A 13382-nucleotide genomic window follows, 5' to 3' on the forward strand; every position below is an offset into this window, starting at 1 on the left:
ATACCAAAGAAAGCCAGATGGTACAAAATGTAAAAGGATAAACGTATTCAGATAGTATATATTTATCACGTCACGAGTATTTCGTTTACTATAATCTTGTTATGCTCGTCTGACAAATATTCTTTACATATTTACAGCACCGAAAATAGAAAATGGTGCCATAACGAGTTAAAGATGACGTCGATAGTTGTATCATCGGTGAATGCGAATCATTAAATCGCGGAAAATAAATAATAACTTGCATACAATTATTTATAACCCTATAAAGCTCGAAAATTTCGACTTTGTAACAACTATTCGAGAATTGCGAATTCAAGAACAACAGATCGAAATTTTCGGCTACATCTAATTATTAGCAGGGTCTGATTGCAATATATACTATAATAATTGTATATTATGTGCTGCGAGGGTTGTTTGAATTTCTCTTGGATTTTATAATTTTAATATAAATAAAATTACATTAAATGTGTCAAATATTACCAGTTTATTTAAAAAGGCACGATGAAATTTCGTAAGCGATCGGGGCTAATCGGGGATGAGAAAAAGTCGGTAAGGACACAGATAAATGAAATTAATAAATGATAATTCAATAAAAGTAAGAATATAGCTATATCAGAATAAGTTATTATGATTGAACTTGGTGATATGAAATTATTTTTCTCGGTTGTTGCGTATAACTCAGTCTATTGCAGCGTATTACATAATTAAAGATAAAATGTTTATTTGCTACCGTAACAAATTTGTATTGTAATCAATATTACCTCAAAATTCGATTGACTAGAGTAGAAAATCATGCTACATTTATATACATTCATGAGAAACACGCATTCAATTTACACATTTATTTGAAATAATATTCAAAATGGCTGACGTCAAAATAAGTGTAAAATCAGTATCGTTTTAAAGGCTAAAAAAACTGTATTAAATGAATAAAATTGGATAAAAATAGCTGTACGTTTAATCTATCTAGTAAAATAACTTATTCCTATTCTGTAACTATTTGAAATTTATGAAAGCTTAAAACAAATAATATTTTTCTTTTCAGGATTTATCTCAAAGCTAAAATGTCATCCATTCGAGTCATTTATAAATATCGAAGGATATATTCCATATTACTGTTTTTTACGTAAATAGGTGATAATAATGTAAGAATACGTACAGATTTCTATTTAAAATTTCATGTATCCCTGTAAAACATTCGTTGCAGCGATGTTGGTAGCATCTATCGAATGTAATGTACCGTCATGGCGACGTTACCGCCACGGAAAAATCCAACTCCGACGAAAATTTCAAAACAACACTTGACCCCATTGCAAACGCTATTGCAGATGGGTTTTTCTAAACACCGAGCGTGAGTACCATATATTACATTCGTAAAACGTTGTCACTCTTTCGTTGTATTCTTACGAATCCTGACGAACGTTTGCACTGTGCATTGTAAACAAACAGCTGTCAAACTTAAAGTATTACTACTATCTCCGTCTCCCCACTACAATGATTTATACTAATTCACTTATTTTCAAGTTTAAAGATTAAGGTCTAAATCGTTTGAGTCATTAACTTCTTTTGCTTTTCTATAAAACAACACATTGCATACAATATATCATATCCTACAGTGTTTACATCTTGTACTATACTAAAAAGTGATGAGTAGAAATAGTAGTCTACTCAATGATAACTACAACAAACATGTTTTCATTAAAGGGAAAAAGCATTGGCTGCTACAGGACATCGAGGTGTTCAATTGGCACATGATTGGCTAGTGGCTCATGTTGCAGACCCAACTTTAAATTGTGATACGCAAAGGCAATATGTTTTATACGTGTGTCCAACAGGTGCATTGGCTGAGCAGCTCAAGAGATTTTGGTCTGAAAGCAAAGACTTAATGTGGAATAGAGCTCACAATTACATGCCACATATTACACTTGTGTCATTTTTCAAAGTATGATACAATATTACCAATGTATTGATTAAAAACATAGAAAAAAACATAACAATCTTGCTTGCAGGCTCCAGACGAATCAACTGAAGAGTTGGTGAATGCCCTTGTAAATATAGTTAATCAGGATGAATTAACCAATCATATTGAACTGGAGACCTATATTTCTCCAAACTTCATGGGTCTCTTTGTGAAAGACTTCAATGCAGCATGGTTGGAAAACATTGCTCTTCGATATGTAAATAAACTAACTAGTATGGGCATTTCTGCAAAGCCCAGAGTGAAGTCATTCCATTTGACTTTGATTTATCAGTTCTCCAGCAACCTCTACCAAGAACTTCGTTCAATGGTAGAAAAGCTAACGCTAACTTCATCGGCTAGTTGGGAACTTAGATTGTATTCTAGAGACTCAAGGCTACAAAATGCACATGTGCATCAAGTGACACATGCTTATATGCCCAGAAAATACGATGAATTAGAATTAAGAGTTGGAGACTATATATACATTCCAGAAGGGACATGTAGTTTGTCCACAGACGGTCGGGTGGGAGGTATCTCTTGGTTAACTGGTATGTCAGGTTATTTGCCTTTAAATCATACGAAACGGACGGCACAGTCAGATTCGTGGACCTTGCATACTACCATACAGTTCACTGATAATAAAAATGAAACTATAGAAAAAGATGAAATACCTTTAACACGAAATCCACCAGTATTGTTAGAAAATGATTCTACAGATTGTCCTGATGGACTACCAGCAACTACTGAACCAGTAAATGCTATTACTTGTTATTCTATTAGATGTATTATATTAGATTTTACTCTTAACATTTTTCTTTTTATGTAGCTCGAAGCCTCTGAAGCGGTTTCACTTTCTGCAAGACAAATATTTATTTGCCGCCATGGAGAAAGAGTAGACTTTACATTTGGGACATGGATTCCTTACTGTTTTGAATCAAATGGCTCTTACGTTCGGAGGGACTTAAATATGCCAAAGGAAATTCCATCAAGAAATATACAAGACTTCCAAAATGATAGCCCTTTAACAACTGTAGGCGAAATGCAAGCAAGCTTGGTAGGAGAAGCAATGAAATCTTCTAGTATTAAAATAGATGTAGCCTTTACGTCTCCATCATTGAGATGTATACAAACATTGGCACATATTTTGAAAGGGTTCGATTCAAATATTCCAATGAAAGTAGAACCAGGTTTAATAGAATGGTTGGCATGGTACTCGAATGGTATACCCGTTTGGATGACATCTGACGAGTTGATAAAGGCAGGCTTTAATATAGATAAAAGTTACGACCCAGTTATTAAAGCAAAAGAGCTTCCATTAACAGAGAATGCAGCACAGTATTACGAAAGAAGTTACGAATTAATTAAACGAATTATTGAAAGTACTGTAGGAAATATATTAATAGTAGCTCATGCAGCCTCATTAGCAGCTTGTACTAGACAATTAACAGGTGGTAAAGTACCACCAGCTGCTGAAGTTACTAAATTAGCACAAAGAGTACCATATTTAGCGTGCCTAACAGCTCGTGAAGGGTTAGATGGTTGGCAAATTCATCCGCCACCGTTTCCACCTATCACACATACTAGTAATACCAGATTTGACTGGAAAGTACTATTGTGAAAATATGAACATTATTTTAAGTTTTGCGACCCAATAAGTTTTCTTTTAACTTTTTAATTTATACAAAATATTTTAAAAGAGATGACGAATATTTATGATATAACTTTTTGGGTTGGGTTATTTATAATCTACAACAAATTGAAAGCAATAGGTTGTTGTTCACAGTTACATACAGTTAGTTTCGATACGGAAATGATACGGGTATTGGCATTTGATCCTCCCTTTTCCTTCGAAAAGGATATAGAATAACTTATAGTCTAATCTTCATAAAGATTGTATGGATTCCACGTTTCAATATAATAGTTAATAGAAAAATATTTTGTCATAGATTTCATATTTAATGTTTAAAAAGATATTTCGTAAAACAGTACATACACACTATATCTAGTTTATGATAAAAAATATTAGTAATTTCAAATGCTTTCAAATCAAATCCCACAATACGAATTAAGAATATTTAAAATAACTTGTCAATTGACTGTGCATTGAAATTTTTGAATCTACAAGTATTTTAAAAATACCATTTCATATAGAATACATGTAACATATAATGTTACATATATTCTGCAACCACAAGTACTTAATAAAATTTAAGACCTATTACCGAAATGGTTGCTAAAGGATTAATCCGCTGTTATCAAAAATTTATATACGTAGAAATTCGTAAAAACTAATAATATTGAAAAGTATCTCTTCACACATATTCTAAGCACTATCAGAAATAGATAGTGTGTGAATACTGTGTGAAAATATAGAAGTACAAAAAACAATGTAGAAAAGACAGTGTTGTTATTTACCAAAGAAACATATAAATATATAAAATGTTACAATATTTTATTATGAATATAGTTATATCATAAGGGGACCTACTGCTTTACTTTATGCGATAAAAATTTATTCAGATATAAGATACACCATCTCATGCTGTATAAAAAAACTGTTCTATATACAGTAACATTTAATAAAAATGTAATGAGTACAAAGACAATGAGATAAATCTATCAATATATTTAACAATAACATATTATTAAATATGTCCACTTTCCTTCAGTTTTGCAACTAAACTATCAACATCTGGTAAAATAGTACCAGCTTGTCTAACTGGTGGTTCTTCAACTGATAATATATCAATTTTGGGAGAAGTATCTACACCTAGGTCTTTTGGTGTAATTTTTTTCACTGGCTTCTTCTTAGCTTTCATAATATTTGGCAATGTAGCATAGCGTGGTTCATTAAGACGGAGGTCAGCACTTAAAACTGCTGGTGTTTTCAATTTAATAGTCTCCAAACCCCCATCAACTTCGCGTGTAACTGTTAGCTCACCATTATTATTCTCTACCTAATGTAAAGGACAAATTATGATATGATTAAAAAATTATTTTTACATAATATGGTTTAACATTTCAATGTTATCAACATACTTTGCAACAGAATGTTCCAGTTGGCCAATCTAAAATGCCTCCAATCATTTGTGCGGTTTGATTGCAATCATCATCTATAGCCTGTTTACCAACAATAACTAAGTCTGCTTTCTCATCTTGAGCTAACTTTGCTAAAATTTTAGAAACATGAAAAGGTTGCAGAGTTTCATACTCTGGTCCAGATATTTCAACATGAATTCCTCTATCAGCACCCATTGCAAGGGCAGTTCTTAATGTATCTTGAGACTGTGACGGTCCACATGAAACTGCAATTACTTCTTGAACTAATTTCTTCTCTTTCATTCGTACAGCTTCCTCAATTGCAATTTCATCGAAAGGGTTCATTGAATGTTTAACTCCATCTGTTACAACACCTGTTTTATCTGTTTTTACGCGTATCTGAAATGAAATGAGAAACAAATTTGCAAATATTATAAAAAATACAATTATCTTCAATATTGAATTTTATAAGAAATATACAACAGGTTTAACAATTCATGATATTTATCATGGATTCTTATATTAAAATATACATCAATTTCTATAATAAAATTAAACAGTCGGTATATATCAACAGTGTTCAAATATACCTTTACACAATTATAAATATATTATTAAATTGTACCTTAACTGCATAATCGATAACTCTCTTCACTCCTACAAGTACACGCGCCATCATTAACTAATAAACAGATCGATATATTATACAAAATTAAAAATTAGAATGAATTCTTTTAAGAAACATTTACCCTAAAGTATCAATTGCTCAACCTCACTTATACGTGGCGGGACTAATTCAACGGCAGTGGTCTAAAGTTCAATTCCTCTCGTGATATGAAACAAGTATGTTCGTTTCATGGACATATTTTCATCTAGTTCGCGTTGTCGTAAGTAAACACGACAACATGGCTGTTTCGGGCTGTAAATTACAGTACAGAAATCCAGAAAAATTAAATAATTAAGTATTTAACTACAAAAACGGTACAGTAAACATAGTGTTTTAAATTTTTGGGCCAAGGTGACGTCAGCCTTGAATTACATCTGATTGGCTTATCTATTTATATAAATACATATGGCTATGACATGGCAGTAAGAATATTGCTTATGTGCGATAACTCCTTCCATGGATCTGATCTTTTTGTACCAGATAAAAGTTGCAGTTATAATCGCGTAAACTTACACCAATACATAAAAGTAAACACGTCTTATATAATTGCATACGATGAAGTTTAAGAGGAATTTACAATGCTATTTTTTATCGCCTCTGTTTACCTCAGCAAATATGTCTTAAGGCCATTTTCAATTTTGTAGCATAAAATGGCGCGTTTGCGATAAACGTGCACCGAAGGAAAGAATAAGGAAACGAATCGTACAATTTACTGGCATTAATTAACTTTTTTTACATGAATAAAATAAACAGGTAAATTTAACATAAATTTTTTAACAAATACGTTATTTAGATTTACAATTATGAATTAGCTGGTGAATACTATCCAGCAGTAACTGCTAGTTCGGAAATAATTTTAATATAAATCATTTGCCATAGATATGTTAATATAAAACCACTGTAAAAAATAGTATAACGAATATTAAGTACAAATCTGAAAGTAAATTATGTATTTGCGTTTATTACGAGGACGGCAATATTTAACCTACATATTACTGAACTAGAAATAAATGAAGAATGACGTGAAACAATTATAGATAACATAAAATTAGTAGAAAAAATTATAATAATGACGTCACATGTTTAAATCATAATTTCTTATTTGCAAATGTTAAAATATCCATTGTCACAAGATAATATTTGAAACAAATTTTGTTCGCATTATGATGATTAAATATAAAAAGACAATGTGTATTTTGTAACTTTCAATATCTCTAACGAAGAATTCGATAAGCTCGCATAATTTTTGTGAAAAAAAACGATAAGTAAATGTTAATTTAAAAAAAGAAAAACTACCGAATATACAAATATTCTCATGTAATTTTTATATTTTAATAAAATTTATCACAAAAGAGAATTCGAGCGATTGCTTCGGAGCCAATCAGAATGCATATAAAATCAAGTTTGCGCCACACATGGCGTCCAAGAACCGACGCCATCTAACGTCTGGCATTCCTGTTTTTTTCGTGCGGGTAAAATCACGGCTTTCTATAGCGCGCAAGCCTTTATCGTTTTGTTTTGTAGAATTCGGTAAGTTAAGTGAGTATCTTTGGTAAGCTGACTATGCTGAGTGTATGCCGAATGAAATGTTAGCTGAGAAAAAGCGTTCACGCATCAAGGAAGTGTGTGGGAAAATGAGTTAACCGTGTGTTAACGCGCAGTGGTCAACAATCCGTGGAGGTTTAGTAAGGGAATATATATCCATATTCAGGACCTGATAACGTCAAGGTAATTATACGTAGCTGTTTATTATTGAATTTATTCTTCGAATTCTCCGCATATTCTCAAAATTTAAAATCATTGAGAGTTTCCTTCGTGTTTATGTTTACTCCTCTAATTACCCCCTCCCTCCGCAGCCACCCTCTGTGCCCCAACTTTTCCTTGGATTCTCCCTCGTTTTTTCGTGTTAATGCAATGTTTTCTTCCTACGTTTTGGTTTCCTATGTCTCCTTCAAGCTCTTTCGTTAATTTATTTGACTTTAGTTGTTTGTTGTCTCATGGATTTGAATGACCAAACCTTAAGATGTATTTCTCCTATCACCAAGATAGCTCTAATAATTTATTAATTTCTTGTAATCTTTCATGTATTAGCGAATGTTGGTAGTGCAACACTCTATAGATATAACCTGATATTTGTTTAAACTGTTACACAAGAGCTGTTCGCATGTATTTACTTCGGTTTCTTATATACATTGTATTTGTCTATGATACAGTTCCATTTAATGGTTAATGATTTTTTATAAGCATTTAGAGAGACGTATTTAGTCAGAACAAAATGAGTGCATCGGCCTTAAAATCAACGATACCAGGAGTAGGTACCTCTCCAACTTCTACCACTCACTCCATTCTTCCAATGAATGCGATGGCACAAAAGGTTGTACCAGGCTCGGAGCCAGGAGCTATGAAACCTTTACCAGGAACTGGGTTGAGCTATGTCACATTGCAACCACCCAGTCAACCTTTGAGTCTAGTGCAAGATCACAGACCCTCTGTGTACCAGACACCGCCATATGTAAGCGGTAATTCTGAAAAAGAATCGGACTTGGACAAATTGATTCCAAATGGAGTAGAAATTATTAAAACTGATACCGAGCAGACTATATCTGCTGCTATCAAGCAAAGCGAATCTAACAGGAATAATAATCTTAGTCCAGACAATCCTACACAAGAGTCTCAAAGAGAGATTCAAACAGAGCAGGAGATGACCTCTATGGGTTTAGATTTTCCTGGTTAGTAAAACTTGACAATTAGTTTTTATGTTTTATTAATTTTGTATTTAGATAATTGGTACACATTTGTTTTTTTGTTCAACAATTTGCATTTATCACTCTTATAAGCAAACATGGAACAATAGTTACGGGAAAAATTATTAATAAATATTGCAATATTTTAATGATTTAATAAATGAGAAATACATAAATATATATGTTACTTTAGCATTATGTCCACCGCCACAAAACAAAGTTGAAGAAAAGAAAGCTCCCGTAAATAATGGTTCAAAAGAATCTGAAGCAACGCCAGTCAGTGCACCTTTGAAAAAGGATACATCTGTGCATAAACCGGATGATGCACCAGTCAAACCTGATAATCAGAAGACAAAGGCCACGGCTCAAAATCTGAAAGTCACAGCAGATAATTCTGCAACAGTTCAATCAAGTAATCCACCAAAGGTTGAGACAAAAGTTACTGGTTCACCAAAAGCCAATAAAAGAAGATCTAGAGAATTGAAAGATTTGAAAGGATCACAAGCAACTTCAGATGGAGCAAGCAAGCCAAAACGAAATCGAATCCAAACACAGCCTTATCAAAGTCCATTACCAGAAATTGCATTAATTGTCAAGAATTTAAATAAACCACCACCATCAAAAGCTCCTGATGACAAACTTATAGTATTCTACAAGTGAGTGAAATTTTTGTACTTGAGAGAAATGTATAATTAATCGTTTTGTATAAATGTACATAAAATATAGTGTAATGAAAAATGTTGATAAAATTGTGAATTCTATTAATTATTCATCTGAATATAAGAGAACTATTAATGCTTTTTTTTATGAATTCTATATTCATTAATTTTTACTAACGTATGTTATTAGAAATGAATTTTTGGCTGTGAGAAATGCAGAAGGGAGCTTTTATGTATGTCAAGCAATGCAAAATATATATAAGTCAAGCAGGCGAATTCGTATACGTTGGCTTTCCCAAGACAAAAATAATGGAGAAATATATTCACCTGACTTTTATGATTTTATAGGTAATTTTGTACAGAACGTATATCTTGTTTCATTGTTATTATACTATTGATTCTTATTTTATACTAAACAAAACAAAACGTATGTATGTATTGAGTTTTCTTTTAATTTCAGACTTTGATTGTATATTAACAAATTTAAACTTGAACAAAGTTGATAAGAATAAATATCAACTAACCAAGATAGAATTATTGCGTACAGAGAATATTTTGAAGAGAGCAATCGACGTCGAGGCTGGTGTATCCGAAAAACCACGGGTAACAGAGGAACATCCGGATGGACGTTAGTACATATTTTTTCTTATGAGGAAAAAAGCTTCTGTCAGTTCTTAATGTACTTTATTATTGGGAACGTGAAATAAAGTAGTAATAACTCAATTGTTGTTTACCGCGAAATTGAAATTCTAATATCTTATCCACAGTTGACCTTTCACTCTACAAGGATGAGTCACAATTGAAGAGAAGAAAAAGTCACATCTTACATAAACAGAAGCAAAGCTTGCGCAAAAAATCGAAACGAAGTGAAAGCTCCTCTGAGAACGAAACACCTGAAGACGAGTCAGGGAAAAAATCTCCAAAACCGAGTCGTTCCAAGAAGCGGACTGTTAACAAAGCATTAGCTATCGCTAAGTCCGTAGCGAAGGGTTCGAGTAGAGCGGAAAGGGCGCTAAACAGAAACACAAAGTCTGGAAATGAGGCTGCTGCCACTTCTGCTAGTGCTACTCCAGTTAATACTAGTGTAACCACAAGTACCGCTAACGCAGTTCCATCTGCGGACGGAACAAAAAACAATGCTGATGTAAAGAAGAGTGAAAACAAGAAGATTACAAAACAACCAAGTAACAACAACACAAGTGCAATGTCCAGGACAAAACAACGTGGTAATAATCATGTTTATTTAATTTAATGTGATTGTGGCTGATCGTATAATTTAATTGTGTATCGTTATTTGATTTTCAGCGACTGCACAAAACACGCAACAGAGTAATAAGGCGGCGGGACGTCCGAAACGCATGGCTGCTACCACAGGTATTCAGTCAAGCGAAGAGACAGCTTCTCGAAAAAAGCCGCGCGGTCGAACATAAGATTAACGTAATTCATGCGTTTTTCCTGTGTTACACCTAGAACAGAGTCTGTACCGTAGGCAATATGTACACGTAGTACACTCTTTAAAAATTGCGATCAATTTGTAATGTAATATATAATGATCTCAAGATTCTTATATCTATCAGGTGCTGCATTATATTATAGTCCAACAATGTGGGATCAACAATTTATATAACTGTGCGGCAAATCGCATTTAATTGAAGAAAGAAGGAAAAAGAATAAGACTCAGAGACTTATAAGAGTGATATTGTGATATCATACAAAATTTGTACATATCGTCTACGTTTCAGATTCCCTTACAGGAGAAGAAAGTCACGGAATGTATGATGAGAACGGTACCTTGGTTGAGTAATAACTATCTACAGGGTGTCACATGCTAATGCACTCTTGCAATAGTCTATTTTTGATGTTGTGAATGAACTGTACGTGATTCAGTTGAGTTTAAATGTACACTTTCCATTGGATATGATAGCTATGTACAAATATATATGTCTGGGGCTTGCGCGTACTCTGTGAAAAGATTAAAACAGAAAAGTGGTTAGAGTACCAGAGAGTAAGAACAATCCGTGAATTATCGATCTCCAAGTTATGGATCGGTAGATTTAGAGAAGTACAATATCTGTACATTACGCTGAATCCTTGCTGTTTAAAAAATAGCATACAGAATGGTCCAGCGCCTATTATTAAAGACAGGCAGAGAAAAAAAGTGCCCTCAACTGTAAATCCTTGTCTATTGAATCTTTGGATTCATAAAATGAAAAATCTTATGGCTAAAGTAAAAAGAAGATATAAAGTTTAATTATAGTTTATTTTCGAATCATTTTTAACCATTGAATCGTTAGCATGATCCGTTGTTATAGGAATGGAAATCAAGAGAATCGCGTTGATTAATTGCGGTGGTGTCCGACTATAATTTAGCCACTTAAACATATTATTATATTCCTTTAAAGAAGATAAAATAGCAGCACTTATTTACTCTGATAAGTCTGGATGAAAAATGTATAAACATGCTTTATCTATGTATTATTTTATTTTTCAAAGATTATGGACAAAGTGTATATTTACCGAGAGATAGATGATTATGATTTACATTTCACCAAATCTAAATTTCTTATAGTTTTGCGTAGTTTCTAGTTTCTATTGCGTCGAAATATTGGGTATAAAAATTTATGTCAGTAATTAAGAAAAGGGGATTTATTGTAATGTCATTTTATTGCATACTGTACATTGAACGAAGGTATCGAGACATGTATTTTTCTTTTCCACATTACAGCGATACAGTAAAACACCTTACAAGTTATATTACGTAAAAATAAGATAAAAGTATGAAAAGCCTTTAGTTTTTCTAACGCAATCGAAGACAGTTCGTATAAATTTAAGTTGTAATGCTTTTTATAATCGAAAGAAATTCTGTCTCCGGAGATGTGTGCACTTACCTTTATGCATCGGCCGTTGAACATGCACAAACATAAAACGAGAAAGTAGGTTTCTCACTTACATGATTTTATCTACGTATGTACATAATAAAGATTAGGTAATCGAAATTGTGAAAATGAATACAAAAATTTACGAGCGTTTGGAATCTTGAAGGCTAATGTATCTTATTCATTTGGTAGAGTGTCTCACTTTATTATTGTGTGTTGCAATGGAATAATTGCAAAACTTCGACTTCTGTTTTTAACCATCACCGAACCCATGTACCGATGTACATATACTTCATAAGCTTACACAACATAATAACAACAGAAGGACGCCGTTTAAATGATAGGCGTATTGACTTCTATTGGAAATAGGATAATTATTATATTAAATGGTTAACAAATGGATTTAATTCACGAGATGGGAGATGAATAAGATACCAATCCTGTCATTGGTCCATTGCATATTGTATTTAAATATACACATACATAATGTATAAATTTAAAGTATAACGCAAACGTAATGTATAAATTTAGTAAAAGGAAAAATTCTAACGACGAAGACCGAGAAATTTGCTTATATTGTTATATCGAATAATTTTTGCTTTCAAAGCAAACAAACAATTTTCTTTCTGAGAATCAGTTGTATGATATCAAAGTAATTCGGAGGACGGTGCAAAATAATGATCAACGTCATCATTGAGCGTCAATGGAAGACATGTAACATATAAATGAATTTCAAAGTCAATCTGCACTTTATTGTTTTCGAGAGGCGATCAATTTCACGACGCGTATAAATACAGCTCTCGATATTCTTCTCGTGAGCCACTTCTATGTCTAAGACGAAATACCTAGTACGAAGGAAACTGAATCGAAAAGCAACGATGCATTTGCGTGCGGGCTGATATTTGTTGAGAATCCGGTAAAATCTATGTTAAATTCCATAGATTAAAATTTTGAATGTATATACTGTGTAGATCATTCACTACGAAAATCATCTGTCGCTTATACACGAATAAAATTGAAAACCACGTTAATTTCTTTTGTACGCGACAAATGTTTCATTTAAGCCAGTCAATCCCAAATTTATTATCGTAGTTGGTCGTCGTCGGTGTACAAAACGTTCATTTTTTATTTCGATTAATCCCGACTGAATTTTTGAAAAAGAAGCCAAAGATGTGTTTGCTGCATGCAAGTGTATTTGAAATTCAAAGTACAAATAGTTTCTCATGAAAGTATAAAAACTTTATGTCCGAATTTGGGACAAACTGGTTTAAAGTATGTATTGCGTTCAATGAGATCTCAACTACCTCGTGATACGACTTATTTTCCACAATATTGTGAAATTTTTATTTCTAATCGCGATATGAATTTCTGCTTATATTTTAAGTAAATACATAAGACACTTTGTGTAACCATCTAAAATATCTTTCTCATGTACTT

General features: G+C 32.7%; 3 protein-coding genes across 5 annotated transcripts; 2 read left to right on the forward strand and 1 right to left on the reverse strand.

The window, feature by feature from the left end:
• Nucleotides 1–1206: 1206 nt before the first annotated feature.
• On the forward strand, nucleotides 1207–4258 carry Epp (Ecdysteroid phosphate phosphatase). The gene is made up of 4 exons (XM_078190554.1): nucleotides 1207–1351; nucleotides 1705–1942; nucleotides 2010–2711; nucleotides 2787–4258. Exons 1-4 carry the CDS (start codon nucleotides 1245–1247, stop codon nucleotides 3576–3578), a joined length of 1839 nt encoding a protein of 612 aa, XP_078046680.1. The 5' UTR covers nucleotides 1207–1244; the 3' UTR covers nucleotides 3579–4258.
• Nucleotides 4259–4500: 242 nt separating this feature from the next.
• Etfb (Electron transfer flavoprotein beta subunit) lies at nucleotides 4501–6052 on the reverse strand. Its single transcript, XM_078190555.1, has 4 exons — nucleotides 5749–6052; nucleotides 5625–5681; nucleotides 5000–5398; nucleotides 4501–4917 (listed from the first exon to the last, which is right to left on the reverse strand). Exons 2-4 carry the CDS (start codon nucleotides 5676–5678, stop codon nucleotides 4606–4608), a joined length of 765 nt encoding a protein of 254 aa, XP_078046681.1. The 5' UTR covers nucleotides 5679–5681; nucleotides 5749–6052; the 3' UTR covers nucleotides 4501–4605.
• A 1059-nt stretch (nucleotides 6053–7111) lies between these two features.
• LOC144474933 (uncharacterized) lies at nucleotides 7112–12065 on the forward strand. Of its 3 annotated transcripts, none has more exons than XM_078190341.1 (7): nucleotides 7112–7394; nucleotides 7911–8395; nucleotides 8604–9066; nucleotides 9260–9417; nucleotides 9530–9697; nucleotides 9837–10295; nucleotides 10375–12065. In XM_078190341.1, exons 2-7 carry the CDS (start codon nucleotides 7942–7944, stop codon nucleotides 10497–10499), a joined length of 1827 nt encoding a protein of 608 aa, XP_078046467.1. In that variant the 5' UTR covers nucleotides 7112–7394; nucleotides 7911–7941; the 3' UTR covers nucleotides 10500–12065. The 3 variants fall into 3 exon arrangements, with proteins under 3 accessions (XP_078046467.1, XP_078046469.1, XP_078046468.1); XM_078190343.1 differs by having other exon boundaries at nucleotides 9837–10292; XM_078190342.1 differs by having other exon boundaries at nucleotides 7918–8395.
• The last annotated feature ends 1317 nt before the right edge of the window (nucleotides 12066–13382 follow it).

Source organism: Augochlora pura, chromosome 9 (genome assembly GCF_028453695.1).
Source record: "Augochlora pura isolate Apur16 chromosome 9, APUR_v2.2.1, whole genome shotgun sequence".
NCBI classification, from domain to species: Eukaryota; Metazoa; Arthropoda; class Insecta; order Hymenoptera; family Halictidae; genus Augochlora; species Augochlora pura.